The following is a 19,797-nucleotide window of genomic DNA, read 5'->3' as shown; positions in this document are numbered from 1 at the left end:
CCTTTAGATGTCTTCTCCGCACTGCCGTTCGGTAGAAATCCTGGTTTTCTTCTGTATGCAAATGAGTTCTCTCACAGCACTGGGGGGCGGTTCTCAGCACTCAAACAGCACTGGGGGCGTCCCCAATGCTGTGAGAGAAATCTCCAGCTCCGCCTTTATCTTCACCTGGAACGGTCTCTCCCTGTGTCTTCTTCCGGTGCAGGCTTCAAACTTCTAGGCATGTGCAGTCAGCTCTGCCCAGCTTACTGTGTAAGCAGCCACAAGAAAATGGCCGCTTACACCAGTTTACTGTGTAAGCGGCCACAGGAAAATTGCTGCAAGCATACGCAGTCGGCTTTGCCCAAGGCCTGACGGCAGAGCTGACTGCACATGCCTAGAAGTTTGAAGCCAGCGCTGGAAAAAACGCAGGGAGAGGCTGTTCCAGGCAAAGATAAAGGCGGTGCTGGAGATTTCTATTTGAGTGCTGAGGACCGTCCCCAGTGCTGCGAGAGAACTCATTTGCATACAGAAGAAAACCGGGATTTCTTCCAAATGGTGGTGCAGAGAAGACATCTAAAGGTAGGAGAAGAATAGCCTTTCTTAAGGCTATTCCTATGTGTTGGGGACAAAAAGAAATGTATTTTAATGATTGAATCCCTTTAAAGGACACGACTGGTGACGGCTCATACAGTTTTATGTTTTTGTAATGACAGTAACCTCTATCACAAAGATGTCTGGACCACTGTATAAACAATGCTACCTCCAATGCCAGTCCTGCTCCCTCTTGTCACCCCCTCTACCTCTTAGATTGTAAGCTCTTTTGAGCAGAGCCCTCAGTCCCATTGTGTGACGTGACTACCGTATATTACTCTGTAATGTATCTGTCTGTACATGAACCTTACACTTTGTAAAGTGCTGCGGCATATGTTGGCGCTATATAACATGTATTATTATGGATAGGTGCAGTGAAGCCTGAGGTGGTCACTGTAAAGGCTATTCATAGAAACCGCAGGTGGCGCTATTCTAACATTACTTCTAGAATATATTTATGTATAAGTGTAAATGCAGAAAATGTTCCATATTGTGTGAGCAATAACCCTATAGGAGAGTGTTCTGATACAAACGTTACATTACACCCAGCAGTAAAGGCTTATGGTAGATGTGATGTATCTAGAAGTACTTGTCAGTCCTGGAATGGTATATAACCCTCCACATTGCCCTGTATGCGCCCTCATTGTCAGAGAAGGACACATCTGGTCACCTTCAGGGGGCAGTAGTCAGACATCCTTGCAGGTAGATACAACATGCTGTATAACATGGCCTGAATATAAATACAAATAACGCTTCTATACGCGTCTATACTACTTTTATGTGAACAGCGTCTTAAGACTCGTGCTCTTGTATTACTAGACAGAGACTTTGCGATAATCCTCCTGTACGATTTGTTACCGATCTGACAAGACCTTCTGTGCTCACGCCCTGCCCCGCCCACACTCCGCCCACTTTACGTTCTATAAGAAGCGCTGTCCTGACGTCACATCCATGTGACCTCATCTTTGTCAGTGAACAAAATGGCGTCCTACTGCTTCTTAGCTGGCCGGTTTCAGGTGAGCGGGCGTATCGCTTGGAATGATTTAGCGAGGCTGCTGGGAGTTGTAGTTGGTACATGGAGAGCGGGCACAGTGATCTGGCTCATCCATATTGTGGCTGTGCCGCAGCTGTCTGAATGTCCTTGCCATGAGGTAGCCGATATTCTGCGCCTGTCACTGACCCTGTCCTGTATCCATGGCAACGGACTTGTGTGGTGCGCAGACAGCGGTGTATTGCGGCAGTTTGCTGGTTACTGCGCTTTTCGGGGGGAACCGGTTTTCCCTTTACTGTAATGTTCAAGGTGACCCCAAGGTGACCGCAGCTGCGTTGTTGGGGCTGCAGTGTGAAGGAGGCCTTAAAGTGGGGGCTGTCCTACCGCAAGTCGTCACTTCACTGCACATGGAAGCTTAGAAGTAAATGTGTCGTGTAGGGTGTATTCACACACTTAGGTTTTCCTGCAGTTTGGAACCAGATGTGGTTCTTTAAAGGAGATAAACTATGAAGGGGAAGGGCTCCTGGTCTGTGGCTTTCTTAGGGTTGTGTTGTTTTTTTTTTTTTTTCCTTTCTACCCAGTCGGGATTTAGCTTCAAAATCAGCATATAAAACGGATTAAAAAACTGTGTGAATATGCTCTTAAACTTAAGAGGGTTTCTTTTTTTGGATCGAGGTAAAGCTCCAGCCAATGCTTCCTTACTATTCTAGTCATCCAAGTGATCACTTGTATACAATGGTGTATTTGTTCTGTGTGATGGCTGTCTGTATTGTGGTAATGGCTGGGACATTATGTGAACTAGATAAGAGAAACTAACACACTTCTCTCCTCACTCCCCCAACTACTTCATCCCCTGTCCTGCCCCTCTTATAGAGAATGAGTAGGGCAGCAGTACCCAGTCACATCCTGCCACGCTCTCCCCCATTCACCTGATCAGTGGGGCTCTCACTAGTTAGACCTTCAACAATCATATTGTTCCACCTATACTTTGAAAAAGCCTGTTCCTTTAAAGGGGCTCTATCAGCAAAATCATGCTGATAGAACCCCACATATGCGTGAATAGCCTTTTAAAGTAAAACCCTAAAACAGAATGTGATCAACTTACCCATCGTGCATGGGGGCGGGCTGTCCTCTGTCTTCTTCATCCATGTCTCCTCTTCCTGCGATGTCCTCGGGTCCCGTCTTCCTCCGGTGCTCGCAAACTGACATTGCTAAAAAGAAATGGCCTGGGCGCATTCACAGTAGCATGCTGCTTCCGCTACTGCGCATGCGTCTAGGCCATTTTTTTTTTAGCAATGTCAATTCGCGAGCGCCGGAGGAAGACTTTTTCGGAACTTCAGAAGGGCTTTTTCAGAACTTAAAGGGAACCTGTGAAATGGAAAATGCAGTCCAGCCTGTGAGCAGCATGTTATAGAGCAGCAGGAGCTGAGCAGATGTATAGGTTTGTGGGGAAAGATTCAGTGGGGAAAGGATCAGCACAATTAATCATTGTACTTGGTTACATTGCTTTTAATTTTGCACAAATTCCATGTCTAACTCTGTGTCCGGTTTAAAAAAAAAAAAAAACGTTTTGCGGCGGAGAGCATAAAACGCTCTCCGGCGCTCGCAGCCGGACATCTTTCAAACCCATTCAAATGAATGGGTTTAAAAGAGTCCTGCAGCTTTCCGTCTCCTGCCCTGTTTTGTGCAGGAAACGGAAACCTGTATGAACGGTGAACGAGCCTTTAGGTTGCGTGGGTTTGTTTTTTTTTTTGTTTTTTTTTTAAATTCAGATTTTGCTGCAAATTTTTTTGAGCCAAAGTTGGGAGTGGATACAGCAGAACGGAGAAATATAAGAACTTCCTTTTTCCCATACCTTCTGTGGTCACTATTGGGTTTGGCTCAAAAAAAACACAGCAAAATTTGCAACACACAAAGCAGCTTTTCTGCAATGCGGGGCTTCAGCCTAAGGGCTAGTTCACACGGGGGGGGGGAGGGGCAAGGAGGCGAATTTTGACAGTGGATTTCGCCTCAAAATCCGCCTCCATAGAATGGTGGTCTATGGAGGCCGCTAGCTTTTGTTTTTATGCTAACAGTTTTTCGCCGCTAGCAGAAAAAAGTGGCATGGCCTTTCTTCAGGCGTTTTCCGCTTGAGGAAAGCAATAGAAGTGAATGGGAGGCGAAAAACACGTTGCGTTTTTTGGCAGTTCACTTTCACTTTAGGCATTTTTTGAAGTTGTTTTTACCAAAAGATGCGGCAAGGTCCAAAAACAGCTTCCTAATTAGGAAGTGGGGTTTTTCTGGACCAAAATAAGCCACACGTAATTTACGTGTGAACTAGCCCTAAAGCTAAGACCCACGTTGTGGAAATGCAGCTTTTCTTGTTGCAGATTTTGTTGCGGTTTTTGAGCCAAAGCCAAGAATGGCTACACAGGGAATGGTAAATATATAGGACGTTCTTATACTTCTCCCTTCTGCTTAATCCACTCCTGGCTCTGGCTTAAAAAAACCTCAACAGAATCTGCAACAACAAAAAAGGAGCTTTTCTGCAATGTGGGTCTTCAGCCTAAGATGGTTTTACTAGCGCAAGATGAACTGAAGGTCACAGAGGTATCGGGGTTAGACTTCTGTGGAGAAGGGAAGAATGATGTGAGACCAGAGAGATGGAGACAAACCTCCCATTTAGCGCCAGCAGTCTGTCTTGTCCCATGTATTCTACTCTCATAAATACTAGTCTCCACAAACGGAAAATTAGAGGGGAAGCCTACAAAGGGGAAAACTGGTAAAATGCAGAATACAAGCCATATAATGGCCATAAATAACATTATTCCCCATATATACACACTGTACTGTTTGAAAGGTGGGGTGTCTGCAATCAGAAAACTTAAAAGGTCAGGTGTTTTTTTGTTTTTTTTTACTTTTTTACTACACAGTGTGTGTAGCATAAAGTGATGACCTTTCCTGTGATGTCCCTCACTAAGCATTCTCTTACTGAAAAGTCAAGTTATAGGCTTTGAAAACCTTAGACTGACACACATTAATTTACCTGAACTATCAGCTTCATGTATTCATGGAGTCCTCACACTAAATAACATCCTGTGCAGAGCTGGCAGGTAGGTAGGGTAGACTAGATGAAGCGGTCCCTGTGACTAGTTAAAGGGGTATTCCCACGTTGCATACTCACCAGTCTTCACTGCTGCAAAATCTTCTTTCTTCCTGGTTTCTTGCATCATTTGGTGGGCGGAGTTTCACGTGCAACCTGCGGTTTAGCTCCACCCCAAAATAGTGTGTAGCTCCGCCCTCCATATGGTATGATCCTATGGGGCGGCTGAAGGGCCTGTGATGTCATCAAAGATCCTCAAACAACACTATATGCACAATATTGGACTATGAAGTACAGGCAGGAGCAACTCCATTCGGTGTTACATACAGAGACTGCCTGTCTCTGCCATAGTGAACACAATTGAATTAGCTAGCCTGATAACTGGGAGAACAGAAGACAGTTCAGAAATTAAAGCAGCTCCTCTCCCCTATCTGAGTGCAGGACCTAGGTCACGTGGTGTAGACACAGGAATAGCTAGAAACACAGGCTCACTCCCGTGCACTTAGCCCCTCCTCCCTCCCCCCTGAGAGCAGCAGATACATCACTTGACTTTTGAGCAGAGAAGTCAAGGGCTGTGTCAACAATGAATTGAATAAAGTAAGATAGTGGACAAACAGAACAGTTTTGCTGAAGCAGTGTATTTAGGAAAGGTTTTACATCCACATTAACAAGCAGTATAGATAGGATCCTTGTGATGGGACAACCCCTTTAAGGTAAACTTGCATAACGTTCAAAAAGCTTGCCCTTTTCAGCAATAGAAAGCTTAGTGAGGGGCAGCTCAAAGGTGTGTATGATGCCATATGCACAGGTATCAGTTTACAGCGGAGAAAAAACTCCTGACAGGTTGCCTTTAATATCAAACCAGCCTTGGTGACCTTATGCTGAGCGCTGTCATACCTTTAGATAGTCCACTAGAGGCACTACTACCTTGAAAAGGCTGTGTTGTAGAAATATGCAAATGCCTGCATGTGGGGCGTGCTGAGGCCTTCAGAGGCTTTGGATTCAAGTTTGAAAACCTGAGTTTCTGGCATGCCTTCATTGTACTGCAAACTTATTGGACTACTTAATTAAAAAATAAAATGTTTCCAGAAAATGGAGGATGCATTAGACTATCTATTTGTGTGATGGTGTGCGTGGCATAATGCCCCTACAATGCACTGTAGTTGGTTTGATATACAGTTTCTTGATGGCAGACTCCCTTTAAAACCACCTTGGGAAACCACATGAAATGTCACCTTGTGATCAGCTGATCATCCTCTGTATGACTTTCCTAACATTTGGTCAGCTGACCTTTCTTGGGGAACTTGTATACAGCCACATCTATATTGTAACTGGAGTATGAGGGAGTTTTCTCTTGACTTTTTGATATAGTTTGTGTCAGTGTCAGGAGTGGATTGTAAAGAATAGGGAAGTATTTGAGATTATATTTATTTTATTTCTATTTTATGCCATTTGTGAATTATTTTAGTCTTCGTACAGTATAGCATTTGATACAAATATACTATGGGTCCATGGTAGTGAACCTATGGCATGCGTTCTGTCTCCCTGCAACCATACCCAGAAGTGTGTGGGGCTCATGGCTAGCTGGAGATGGACGGGGCCCCTGCAGCTCTATGATAGTGGTTCAGGAAAAGACTAGTTTCCCGACTGCCATGCATATCGCTAATGGAAAGGGACCTGGCATTATATGATATATGTACATGCTACAGGGCCCCTTAACAATAGAAGCCTGCTCAGGGGAGGTGAATTGCTTTTGGAGGGTGTCTTGTTTGTGTTCCCCTTCCCCCCCCCCCCCCCTGGGATTTATTGGCCATTAATCGTATGTTGTTTGTTTTTACTCTTCTCCCCTGGGCTTCCATTTATCTCATCAGATCCCAGAGTATATTAATAGCACCAAAACAAACGTTGGGAGGTTCACATGAAGCTGTTCTAGGAGGGCATATTGTACTGTGTGGGGGTCATTGGTTTGTAGCATTGAAAGCTCTGTAACACCCCATTCACACAACCATATTTTGCAGTTTGGCAATTTTTATTGACTCCTTCATTTCAATGCCCTATTTGGGTATTTTTTATTTATTTATGTCATTATACGGTCTGCATTTGCAGAGCAGCAAATGCAGCCTGCCAACATGGCTACGGTCATATAAATGAGGCCTTATTGTGTTTTTTTTCTTTTAATACAAAACATGGTAATGTAGAGTTGCTTTTTCTAAAAAAAAAAAAAAAAAACCAAAAACTCAGTATTAATGACAAATTACTGTGTTGGCACTTTTAATAAATTAGTGGGCTGCAGTTTTGACAATTAGGTCTTCCAAAGGTTCGCCATCACTGCAATAGGTGAACCCGGCTAAAGTGCTTCGGTAGTAAAATAAATAAATAAATATGCTTTGTTTCAACCAACTTTCATAAATTAATATTACAAATGATCATAAGAAACTCAGCAGGAGTTTGATCATAGGATCACAATGACTGTTGCAAGTAGCGTATCCTCTGTCTGTCATGTTTACAAATGGAGCAGAATGTGCTTGAGAGTCAGATTTCTTGTAAATGAGTTTCTTGTCAACCACAGACATCGAAGACGTCTATGTTAAAATGCATCACTACAATGCGATTATTACAATGTTATATCTTTATTCAACCTTAACATTCTACCTTTTTAACTGACAGCAAGCCTTGGGTCATGGAGCACGCAAGTACCATGTTTCAGCCGTCCTGTGCCAGAGAGCCAAAGTGGCCATGAGCCACTTTGAGACCAATGAATACATCAACTATGAAAAAGTGGATAAAAATATCAACATTGTTCGCAAGCGGTGAGTGTACAGCATGTGTGCGTTTCAGTTCTAACATTAGTCATTATTAAAGGGATTTATTTACCGTATTTAATTTTTAAATATCCTGTTTATAAAATAAGCAAATGCTAAATGTCGTCTTCTATTACATTATAAGTTTGGACCGTCCCCTTACCCTATCAGAGAAGATTGTATATGGCCATCTTGATGACCCAGTTAAACAGGATATAGAGCGTGGAAAGACTTACCTTCGTCTACGACCAGACAGGGTGGCTATGCAAGATGCCACAGCCCAGATGGCCATGCTTCAGTTTATTAGCAGTGGGTTGCCCCGAGTTGCTGTGCCTTCAACCATCCACTGTGACCATTTGATTGAAGCCCAGCTTGGCGGAGATAAGGATCTTAAAAGGGCGAAGGTACGGGCAGCATTATACAAATCCATCCTATAGGTTATAACTATAGATTTCCATACTATGTATTTCTTTGTGTATAGAACCTGACTTTTTTTTCCCCCCCTTTAGGAGATCAATCAGGAAGTTTATAACTTTTTGGCAACTGCTGCAGCTAAATACGGTGTTGGTTTTTGGAAACCAGGGTCAGGCATCATCCATCAGGTGAGACATGTTAAACTATGTTAATTTAGGCTGAAGCATGCCACACATTTCAGAAACTTTATTTATTTCTTGTTGGAGATTTTTCTGTGGACTTTGGACTGGGGGGGGGGGGGTATACAGCTGTGCAGAGACGGATAGAATTTTGTCCTCCCTTCTATGATTCAGTTATGCAGGAACTATATACCTGTGTCACACTATAAACTGTATTTTGTCTTTATTACCTGATTCAGATTATCCTGGAAAACTATGCATATCCTGGAGTGCTTCTTATTGGTACCGATTCCCACACTCCTAATGGCGGCGGCTTAGGTGGAATCTGCATTGGTGTAGGTGGTGCTGATGCTGTCGATGTTATGGCTGGGATTCCCTGGGAACTGAAATGCCCAAAGGTGAGTCGCTCTCTCTTTAGTGTTACTTTGCATTTTCTATTAACATGTATTACCTGCCCCCTAAACAATTGATCGCTATGGGGTTTTCTGGGATCATAATACCAATGACCTTTACAGGCCATCCTGCCGATCATCTGACTGAAGGAGACAGCTGCAAATTGGGACACAGGCACGGTATTGTGCTGCCTTGTAAACAATGAAGAAACCTTGTGCTCACCTGAGCACCACATCCTGTTTGGTCAATCCATTTGCGGCTGTGTCTGGAGTTGAATCGCAACTGTTGTGATGCTGATGTTCTGTATTAGGATAGGTTTTCGCTTAAATATCCCCTTCAAACCATTATCTTTTTCAGCTTCGTTGCTGAAAATATTAAATGGTAGACTTTGTAAAATTAGCTGCCAGGTAATGCACATTACGTAATCTTGTATAATTATAAAAAGAGCGTAAATATTCAATTCTTATTTCTCTTAGGTTATCGGTGTGAAATTGACCGGAAGGCTGTCTGGTTGGACTTCTCCAAAAGATGTTATTTTAAAAGTAGCTGGCGTTTTGACTGTGAAAGGCGGTACCGGAGCCATTGTGGAATATCATGGACCTGGGGTAGACTCCATTTCATGTACTGGAATGGCCACAATCTGTAATATGGGAGCTGAAATTGGAGCAACCACGTCTGTGTTTCCTTACAACCATCGCATGAAAAAATATTTGGAAAAAACTGGGCGTTCAGGTGTGCCATTTTGTTCAAGAATAACAAAGCATTGTTTCACTGTAAGACCTAACATAGTAACTGTATTTGAGAAGTGGAAGTGACAAAGTGGTATAGTTTGTAATAAAAAAAAAAAAAAATTATATATATATATATATATATATATATATAATTGGGTAAGGAACTGTAAAAGTACATCTAGAGGGCTATAAGGAGGCATTCTGTAAATTAATGTACATAGAAACAGAGAACGCACAAACAGAAGGAAAACTCCACATTGGAGCACAAAAAAGCACATACAATGGGGCACAGTAGCTGGTGTTGGTGTCAGTAAAGCTAAAAACTCAGAACCTAGTAAAAAAGAACAAAATCTGCAGCGATAGTGGAGAGAGGAGGAGTCCAGTACTCAGGCAAGGGTCGTTTCGCCATCCTTAGGATTGTATCCAGGTAAATCCTATTAATCATTACATACTATGCCAACCTGAGTATCTAGCGTGGCTTTATCCTGCGTTATCTGGAAAAAGCTGGGCAGAGTCACAAGTACACTGCTAATATTGGGAGACTTCCAATCTCCATTTATTACACTGTGACCGCCTTTCACCATTTCATCTGGAGAGATCCAAGTGTGAAAAGGGCAGCTATGGTGTATGTGATTCAAGGTTCCTTAACCACACAAGACAGTAGTTATAGTACAGTGAGACACTAGCAGTATATGTAGGTGATTGATTATACATCATAAAGCTGTGCTTGGCAATGTCATTTCCTGCAGAAATTAATTTTGACTTATTTTTTTCCTCTTCCAGAAATTGCATCTCTAGCAGATGAGTTCAAGACCAATTTGGTACCAGATGATGGCGCTCAATATGATCAACTGATCGAAATTAATTTGGATGAGGTGGGTGTTATCTATTAGAATTTTTTTTTTTTTTTTTTGCCTTTAAAGACTAAACCCATATCAACCAGTGGGCCTTAGTATAACAATAAATGTATACATGCAGAAAATACATTACAAATATTCCAATTTCTTCTCACAAACGTAACCTGGCTATGAGAGAAAAAAAAGCAAAGCTTGCACAATAATTTTCTTTAGTTATTTTTTGTCATTTTGGTAGCAGTGTTGTAACAATGTATCATATTAAGCTTGTTTGTTGTAATTTTATAATATATTTTCTTTTTTCTTTGTAGCTAAAACCACATATTAATGGACCTTTTACACCAGACTTGGCAAACCCTGTATCTGAGGTGGGAGCTATTGCAGAACAAAAAGGATGGCCTTTGGATATCAGAGTTGGTAGGTTATCCAGAAAAAGACGAAAAATAAAGTCCCTAAATCACATGCTGATGTGTAACCGAAATTTCTCTGCTCCTGCCAGGTCTCATTGGCAGCTGTACAAATTCCAGCTATGAGGATATGGGCCGGGCAGCTGCTGTAGCAAAGCAAGCGTTGGCACATGGACTGAAATGTAAATCTCAGTTTACAATCACTCCAGGTTCTGAACAGATCCGAGCCACCATTGAGCGAGACGGTTATGTAAGTATTGGGCTGTGTCTTCCTAATGGCAGAACCCTGTGATGATGGATTTTAGAGCTGTAATTTCTCATCTTCTATAATTCTTACTTTGGACAGTAATTAATAGAGGTATTGGTACTGGAATTTAATACAGTTCTTCTATTTGCCTGTCTACTGCTTAAAATGTTTTATTTGCTTTTACTAATACATTCATTAAAAGCGTCATAATGGTACATTAAAATAATGACCTAAAAATCTATTTTCGCCTCTGACGTGTAACTTTCTGATGATGAGAAAATTAGTTTAGTTTCTACAGTGCCATCATATAGCCAATATTTTACTAAATAAGTCTCACAATGTAACTCCCTACTAGTAGTAATAGGAAATTGGAGTACTCGGAAGAAATCCCAAGCAAACCTGTGGGGAATATACAAACTCCTTGCAGGATTTGAACACAGGACTAACCACTGCAAGACAACAGTTCAAACCACTGAACAATCATGCTTGCCTAACTTGTCTCTATGAACCGTCCTTGACAGAGGGCCCCAAGTTCCCCCTTAGTGAGCTACAGTTTATCTGAAGATAAATGGTGCTAGTGCTGTCAAACTGTCAGTAAAGGCAGTTTGACAGCACCAGCAGTTTGACATAGCCTAGCAAACACTTCAAATAAGATTATGCCTCAGATGTATCTGATTCCATTCTGCTTACCCTTAATCTAAACCCAGACATTGGGGGAATATTGGAAGTTACAATGGCAGCAACTTTTTGAGCATGTTTACTCCCTCAGTTCAGGTTTTGTCTGTTAATCTTGTAGCCAGGCAACTTATGTAATGCTCATCTTAAATGTGTCTTATATCCTTCTAGCCACGTGTATTTTTAGATTTCCTCATTGCACAATGTATTTGAAATATGCAGACCTATTGATAGAGAATCTAGATTGTGAGCTCTGCTTGGGACAATATATCTAAAGTGCTTAGGAATATGATGGCATTATCCAAGTGAGCAAAATAAATTAAATATTTCAAGCAAACTTGTTCAGAAACTTTAAAATTACCTTCAGCGATGTAGTACATGGATTCTGTGACTGCATTCAGATATAATGTATTGCTGCCTATTGATATTTCTCTGTGTTGCCTGTATTGTAGGCTGCCACTCTTCGTGAAGTAGGTGGTGTAGTACTTGCAAATGCCTGTGGACCTTGTATTGGGCAGTGGGACAGGTACTGTAAGCTATATTCAGATGTTTGGTGTTGGGTTGTTTTCGTCTCTCAGTACAACATAGTAAAGATTTGATACACATATGCTTTGCAGGAAGGATATTAAGAAGGGAGAGAAGAATACAATTGTCACATCATACAACAGAAATTTCACCGGAAGAAATGATGCAAATCCCGAAACGCATGCATTTGTCACATCCCCAGAGGTATGTAGTTTATTTGAAGCAACATATACATATGTAAGTATGTTCAGCTCTGCAGGACATGATACAAGAGGTAGTAGATAAGTTATTCCTAATTGGTATTTAACACTTTAGAAAAATAATAAATCTATTATTAGCCTCAAATGTGCGTCTGAAAACTAAAGCGCTGCATAGAACAGCCTGTAATAGAAGTAATGGAGAGACAAGCCTAAGCCTTCACAAGTCTCCTGGCTGTGATGGCAATAGATCGCCGATCTCCTGAGTGGTAACCATTTTTAAATGGTTAATTTAGAGTAAATGCCATTAGGACAAAATGCAATAATATAATTGCATGGCTTCTTTTGTCACATGGACCCTGCAAAAGCTTTAATTAAAACTAATCAAAACATATGTACTCTGAAATGGTACAACTCATTCCACAGAGCCCTCACATAGCTATGTCGACAGAAAAATAAAAAAAAGTTAATTTTCCATGTTCATAAATTGTTGTTTTTCAATGTCAGTGAATGGAAATTTTCTTTAATAAAATTTGGTGTTTTGATTTTAGATAGTCACAGCTTTGTCAATTGCGGGAACCTTGAAGTTTGACCCAGAAAGAGACTTTCTCACAGGAGCTGATGGAAAGAAGTTTAAGCTGGAGGCACCAGATGCAGATGAGCTGCCAAAATCTGTGAGTGGTTTTGTTTGTTTTTTCTTTTTTTCCTCTCTAGATGCTAGATTTACTTTTATCAAATAAGATATTGCATTTATCTCTAGATACTAAATGAATGTTTATACAGGTTTGAGCAGATTTGTGACATGAATGGGATTATCCAAAGTGTAGTTTTTTTTTCCCAAAGTCACTTGAGTGCCTTGCTGTGACCTTACATTTTCCACTTTACATTATATCTACTCTTTTTGTCCTGCAGAATTTTGATCCAGGTCAAGACACCTACCAGTACCCACCTAAAGATGGAGTTTCGGAATCTGTAGATGTGAACCCCTCAAGCAACCGTCTGCAACTTTTAGAGCCTTTTGATAAGTGGAATGGAAAAGATCTGGAAAATATGCAGATTCTTATTAAGGTAAAACTTAGCAGCCTTAGCACTTTCTTGTTGGGTCACATTTACTAAGCTACTTATGTGCCAACCCCCCCCCCCCCCCCCCCCCCCCCCCCCCGATGTTATGATTCTTTAACCACTTTTGCTTCTAGTTGCGAAAAGGGCGTGTGGTCTAAATGGAGATTCTTTTCATGCTGTATTTTACTTTCACCTTTTTAACCCCTTCCCTCTGCAGGCGTTTTTTTTTTGTTTTGTTTTTGGCACCCCCCTTCCCCTCCAAAAGTTTATTTTTCCGTTCTGGGCCATATGATGTCTTCATATTGTAGTACAAATTCTTCTTCATAATGCTACCATTAACTATTATGTGCAATGTACTGGGAAGCTGGAAAAAAAAATTCTGAATGGGGTGGATTTGATGAAAGTGCATTTGAGCAACTTTCTTATGGGTTTTTTTTATGCAATTTGATGTCCAGAAAGCAAAAGCCAGGTTCCTTTTTACCATACTGTCTATACTGCACTGCGGACAGTGGTGTTTTTTTTTTTTTATTGTCTATTGTAATTTGATGTTCAAGAAGTGGCACGATTATGCTGCTATGAGAAAAAAAAAAACAGTGATCCACAAATAACAAAACTTCATACCGCTATGTAGGTGAACATTGGAAAAAAGTCTAAATTTTGTTGTCTCCCCCCCCCCCCCCCCCCCCAATGACAGGTGAAGGGCAAATGTACAACAGATCACATTTCTGCAGCTGGACCTTGGCTGAAATTTAGAGGTCACCTGGACAACATTTCCAATAACTTGCTTATTGGTGCCATCAACATTGAGAATAACAAGGCCAATAATGTGAAAAATGCTGTAACTCAGGAATATGGACCAGTCCCTGACACTGCTCGCTACTACAAGGTAACATTTTTCTAGTTCTAAATAAGATGTGGGACAGATGAGGAATAAAGGGTGACAAAGAAGCTAGTCTACTTCCACCTGTCATCTGAAACACCCGTTTCAATCAGTCTTAAGCCTGGAGCTGCCTTTTAGAATCAGTAATGTGTTAAATGCTAGCTAATCTGTAAAATATATATATATATATATATATATATATATATATATATATATATATATATATATATATATATATATATAATCTGTCTGCACTAGTGAGTGCCCTTCCTGTGTGGCTCAGATCCTAAAGCCATCCAAATTGCAGAGGTGATAAACTCCCTAAGGCTCCACGGGCCATAATCGCAGCGCTAAAGTGCTGTGGAAAGAACTGCAGCATGAACGCATTGCGACTCTTTCCGCAGCGCTTTAAGAGAAAGTTCAGAGTTTTCCTCTGCAGACTTTCTCTTAACATATCTACGGGAAAGACACCAGCGTTTCCGTAGATATAATTGACATGCTGCAATTTGCAAAGCCGCAACAGCTTTGTAAATCACAGCGTGTCTGCGCTGCGATTTCTTCCGCAAAGTGGGGATGGGATTCGCATGAATCCCATCCACTTTGCCTGCACTGTACAATGCCGCGATTTGTCCACAGCGTCTGCGGTGTTTACGTCCTGTGGGGCCCTGGCCTAAGTAAGGTTCCAACTTAGATGCATCTGTTTAACATGCCCTTATTGTGACAGGATGTACTTAAGATGTCAAGGATTATTTTATCTCTATTGTCTTTTACATGTTGTAGGCTCATGGCATCAATTGGGTTGTTGTTGGTGATGAGAACTATGGGGAAGGATCTAGTAGAGAGCATGCAGCCCTGGAACCAAGGCATTTGGGAGGCAGAGCCATCATTACCAAGAGCTTTGCACGAATCCATGGTGAGTTTCAATAAAGAGGAGCTCAGTTAGTATGTGTGTGTTCATTATACTAATTCTATAACGATATCATTCCAGAAACCAACCTGAAGAAACAGGGACTCCTGCCTCTTACTTTCTCTGACCCAGCAGATTATGATAAAATTCATCCTGAGGACAAGATCTCACTTGTAGGGCTGAAGGATTTGGCACCAGGAAAGGTAATGAATTCTGGCAAAATTAAAGGATCCTCTTGCTCATTCATGTTCATTTTGATAGGAATTCTTATTCATTGTTGGCACATAGTTAGAATATTAAGTGTACTTTATCTCCTTTATTGCAGCCTGTCAAATGTATCATCACACATCAGAATGGCAGCCAAGAGACTATTGTGCTGAACCATACGTTCAATGAGACACAGATTGAATGGTTCCAAGCAGGCAGCGCTCTCAACCGTATGAAAGAACTCCAGAAGTAGAAGTGCTTTGGGCCATGTTGTTCTTTGCCACTAACAGACTATTTGATCCCAGAACAATTAACCTTGCCAACACGTCGGTCATTTAGATAAATGGCACTTAAACCGTTACCTGTATCAAAACAATAAAATCTCTTCAATGTTTTTGTTCTTGCAGGAGCTGCCATTCTGTTACTTACATGGTCAGTCATACAGTTTCTTGTATTTATTGGCAGTCTTGTTTTTCGATTGATCACGCTGCTGTAAAGCTCTCCAGTCTGTGAAATGTTTAAAATGAATCATGCTGCATTATTAATATAAACATTTTATTTCAGAACAGACTTGATATTAAAATCTGTGATTGGACATCTGGTATCTAGTGGTCAATTTCCATGTGGCTCTAGAGTATTTGGAGAAATGTGATGTCACATGCAATACAAAGCTTGCTTTTACTTTCAAACAACCTTTGTGCCATTCATGCGTTTTATCATATGCTTTAACGGATTATGACTGCTTTTCGTATAATTTATGCGCTGAAAACTAGATGCACTAGTGTTGCTAAAAACTGATGCAATGATTTTTGGGAACAGTCTGTTAAAATGGCTAGTCAAAAAATGCAGATATGTGAAATAACCTCACTGAAATCCTTGACTGGCAATTTGAAAATGCACCAATTTATGACTGTGGTTGATGCTTGATGATAAATGTGGTGTATCTTTAGGTTAAGTGAGGCCTTCCATCTCTATCTCTCCAAATTCCAGCCCTGTGTAACCTGCCGAGGAGAGCTAAAGAGACTCTGCTTTCTTCTACAGCTTTGTCTGACACAATGGGAGTAATGTGTGTGTCAAGAAATCTTGCGCACGATCAACAAGGAGGATGCTTATCATGTTACTTTCCCCTATATTTCTGAAGTTTGATGTCTCTGTAAACCATTTTTTCTCGCCATATTTCACTGGGGGACACAGTAACCATGGGTATAGACCTGGCCACTATGAGGCGGACACTAGGGAAATGAAAAAAGTTGGCTCCGCCGACACAGGCTATACCTTCCCACTGACCGTGCACTCAGGCAGTTTTTTTTACCTAGTGTCATAGGAGGCAGTCACAACTTGAGTCAGGTCTTTCTGTCTTACAATGTTTTTATTTTTTCTTTTCTTTCAGGGGCAGGGGGTTGTCGGTGTTTTGCAACACTAGTCGTACCCCTGCGGGCGCAAGCGCTCTATTATAGAGCACCCCGAAGTCACCTAGTCCCCCTCTTTTGCGGCAGGATATTCCGGCAACCCCACAGTTGCATGTGAGCTATCACCGAAGGGGTGAGTTTGCGGCGCCTGAAGACTTAGGACTGTTAAGTATAAGCAGGTGAACATAGGTGAGTATGTTCCCCTTTTCTTCCCCTTCTTCCTCCCTGGGGCCTGTCTTGCCTTCTTCTTGTGTTTTGGGGCACCAGCTGGCTGGCAGACAGCGTGGTCCACGCAGCCGGCAACGGGCTCCAGGTGGTGGCCGCGGCTTCGCCGGCGTGTAGGCCTCACTAGGCCCTGCCTCATCCCCGGTCTTTCCTGAGTCCGGGAGGCTGCCCCATGGGGCGGAGGGCGGGCCTGGTGGTGTTTTCCTGCCTCTTTGTGCAGTAGCCCTGTAGGGAGGGTCTTGTTTTAGGTCTCTTCCTGGTCTGTTGTTTGTTGCAGTCCTAGCTCTACTGCAGCCTGGTGATTCTTCTTCTGCATGTTTTGTTCATGAGAGCAACTAATATGCAGGAGTTTGTCCGTACTGTTTGTGATTCTCTTCGGATACAGAGAACTCAAGGGCTGTTGCTCAGAAGAATGTCTCTTCCTGCTTGCTCTATTTGTTTCGGTAGACTCCTCTGACTCCTAGCCAGAGTTACAGTCAGGCACATTGGTAGCAACTAGAGATGAGCGAGCACGCACGCATTGAAATGAATGGACGTAGCCGGCACGCTGGGGGTTAAGTGGCCGGCCACCGTCAAGCGGAAGTACCAAGTGCTTCCATTCATTTCAATGCGTGCGTGCTGTTTGGATCGGCTGATCCGAACAGTACTCACTCATCTCTAGTAGCAACTACTATTTAGAAGTTGCCCGTGCAGTTTCCGGTCTGTCCCCTGGTTGTTCCAGGAGGTCAGATGTTCTGTTTCTTTTTCTGAATTTATGCATTTCTAGGTGGACAGTGTCCTTTGTGGGTCTGGCCATTGCCAGTTTTTCTAGGGCTGTTCTTTCCTCTAGGTAACTCTGCCTCTTCCAGTGATTTCTCTGTTAGTAGGCTAGATTCATTGGCCAGATGGCCTTTGGTTGTGGCTGGTTCTGTGCATCCTGGATTAATGGTTTTGCCTGGGGCAAACAGCTGAGTGCTGTTTTTTGCTGATGGGTGAGCTCTGCAGGACTTCCAGCTGCTGGGCAGTAGATCAAATATGATCCTAATTTCCTATATGATGTTTCTGTCTAAGTGGCTCGCCGTTTGGAAACCGCTGATGATGTTGTGGCTATGAGTCACACTGTTCCGTTCCGGAGCTTTGAACCTGATCCTAAAAGGATTATGGTTGATCTACATTTGTTGTTTGGTGAGCAGGGCTGTCCCTTGGGAAGAGCTTGGAGTAGCGACTGGTTAAGTTTCCGGTTTGCTCAGGGACATTCAGATCTTCCTCTGCAGGGGCAATTTCCTAGGAGTTTGTGTTCCAAATAGCCCTCCGTTTTTAGTTTAGACCTGCCTGGCATTCCTGCTCTGGCTTTTCTGGTCTGGTACTGGTTAACTCCAAATCGGCTAGGGATTATTTTCCAGCCTGTTACTTTTCAAAGGGGGGATGGTTCTTCCTGTCTTTTCTGCATACCGTGGTTGGCTTTATGGAACCAGGCATATCCTGTTGTCCTTCATTATCTGGGTCGCGTACTCCACTCTGCTGTCGTGCATTCTGCGGATCCATTATGTTCTGCCGGAGGTGTGGCCTGTATTTGGTGGATCCCTGGGCAACAGGGATCCTCAGGTGAAGGCTCTTCCGGGACAGACAATTCTCAGATTGCTGATATCTCTGGATCTTCTTCAGAGGTCCAGCTGGCTCATTTACGATGGAAGTCCTGCCTTGTGCTTTCTTTTTGAAGCATGTAGGTTCTGGATATCTGTCAGGTAAAATTTTTCCTCCAATAACCGAGATTTGATCTCTTCAATCCAGTATGTCACAGTGGTGGAGGTGGCTTGATGGTTGCTTCTTTGTAGCCGTGACCCTTGTCCAGTGCCAATAGCTGTCCTTTCTGCTGCCAAACTTGGCACGTTGGGGCCGGTGCCACCCCAGCCTGGGGCACCTAACTTTCCTGTACTCGAGTTTGTCTTAAGCTTCATGGATGATGCTCCTCCTGGGAGGGGGGGGGGGTTCCTCTGGCAGTTGCCACTTCCATCGCCAGCTTTTCTGGAGGAGACGGGGTTCGGAGTGCAGAAAGTTCTGGAACTATGGTCCGGGGGATCTTCCCTCTAATCAATCTCTTGTATCGGGGGGCCATCTGTCGAGATCTGCACCCTGAGGGTTGGCTAGTTCTCTTCAGTTCGGCTATTACACCACCGTCGTCTTCTTGAATCCCCAGGGCGGAACCAAGCGCCTGGCGACTTCCGGAGGTTTCCTGGGAAGAATTTTCAGTCACTGCTCCCTCAGCAATTCAGAGTACTAGTTTAACCACAAGGTCCCTGTATACGGCCAGGCACAAGGATCCTCAGGCATTTGTGCCAACGCCTTTGGACTCCCTGGTGGAGGGTTTCAGCTTCTGTTTCTGTTCCTCCCTTTCTCCCTCCTTCTAAGGTCCTCAGGAACTCTGGGTAAGGATTCCTGCCATCCGGGTAGCTCCAGTCTGACCTCATCTAGGCTACTTCACAGACCTTATAGTTCGGTTGGCAGACTCCCCGGACTTGCTTTTCGGCGGGAGGATTTGCTCTCTCAAAGATTCCACTCCACCTTACATTTGCCAGTTTTATTGATGAGACTGTTGAGGGCGAGTCTTTCTGAGTCTGTTATTGCAGTCTACGTCCTAGGCCAGGGAGCCACAATCAGCTAAAGTGGGATCACTTTTGGTAATCTTATGTCCGCTGGTGGGGAGCTGAAGTCTTTGGTCCTTTTTTCTTTGTCCAGGAGCCAGGTTTTTCTCAGTCTGGATTAGATCAGACTCTTGGTTTTTTTTCTGAAAGGTCAGATATTTGTGCTTCTTTTCTTCCAGTGGCCCTGGTTGTCCTTACTCAAGTAAGACCGTTCTTCTAGGGCAGGACTCATGGTGTCACTCCTTACTGGCTTTTGTGATCCTTGTTTTTGTTTTTTTGCCTTATTATTGAGGTACCTTAGGTTCCTCCTTGAGCCTCTAAAGCAAGTTCGCTTTCTTGTTGCAACCACTTCTACTTGCAGGGTTCTGAGCTGGCTGCTTCTGCGCCAGTCTCCCTTCTTGATTTCTCACGGAATAGGGT

General features: G+C 42.8%; 3 protein-coding genes across 3 annotated transcripts in view; 2 read left to right on the top strand and 1 right to left on the bottom strand.

Moving 5' to 3' along the window:
* GTPBP1 (GTP binding protein 1) overlaps window positions 1-2,051 on the top strand; it is a 144,317-nt gene extending 142,266 nt beyond the window's left edge. Inside the window, exon 13 of the transcript XR_012717456.1 lies at window positions 2,042-2,051. The gene's annotated coding sequence lies outside the window, so the exon portion shown is untranslated. The remainder of the gene's footprint in view (window positions 1-2,041) is intronic.
* Window positions 1-19,797, bottom strand: part of PMM1 (phosphomannomutase 1) — a 131,303-nt gene that overhangs the window by 29,364 nt on the left and 82,142 nt on the right. The window lies entirely within an intron of this gene.
* Window positions 1,496-15,717, top strand: ACO2 (aconitase 2). The gene is made up of 17 exons (XM_075286818.1): window positions 1,496-1,586; window positions 7,311-7,453; window positions 7,590-7,848; window positions 7,954-8,046; window positions 8,277-8,435; window positions 8,907-9,162; window positions 9,945-10,036; window positions 10,327-10,432; window positions 10,515-10,672; window positions 11,797-11,870; window positions 11,962-12,073; window positions 12,618-12,740; window positions 12,979-13,134; window positions 13,823-14,014; window positions 14,789-14,921; window positions 14,997-15,118; window positions 15,241-15,717. The coding sequence occupies exons 1-17, from the start codon at window positions 1,551-1,553 to the stop codon at window positions 15,373-15,375; spliced, it is 2,349 nt and encodes a 782-aa protein (XP_075142919.1). The 5' UTR covers window positions 1,496-1,550; the 3' UTR covers window positions 15,376-15,717.

The sequence above is a fragment of the Leptodactylus fuscus genome, chromosome 9, assembly GCF_031893055.1.
Source record: "Leptodactylus fuscus isolate aLepFus1 chromosome 9, aLepFus1.hap2, whole genome shotgun sequence".
NCBI lineage: Eukaryota > Metazoa > Chordata > Amphibia > Anura > Leptodactylidae > Leptodactylus > Leptodactylus fuscus.
The sequence above is the reverse complement of the archived record's forward strand: the minus strand, read 5'-3'. Positions and strand labels throughout refer to the sequence as shown.

Excerpts from the sequence above, each read along its gene's own strand:
- ACO2 (XM_075286818.1), top strand. The coding sequence starts at position 1,551 with ATGGCGTCCTACTGCTTCTTAGCTGGCCGGTTTCAG. Across the intron at positions 7,454-7,589 it reads ATCAACATTGTTCGCAAGCG|TTTGGACCGTCCCCTTACCC; the intron begins GTGAGTGTACAG and ends TTACATTATAAG. Across the intron at positions 7,849-7,953 it reads AGGATCTTAAAAGGGCGAAG|GAGATCAATCAGGAAGTTTA; the intron begins GTACGGGCAGCA and ends CCCCCCCTTTAG.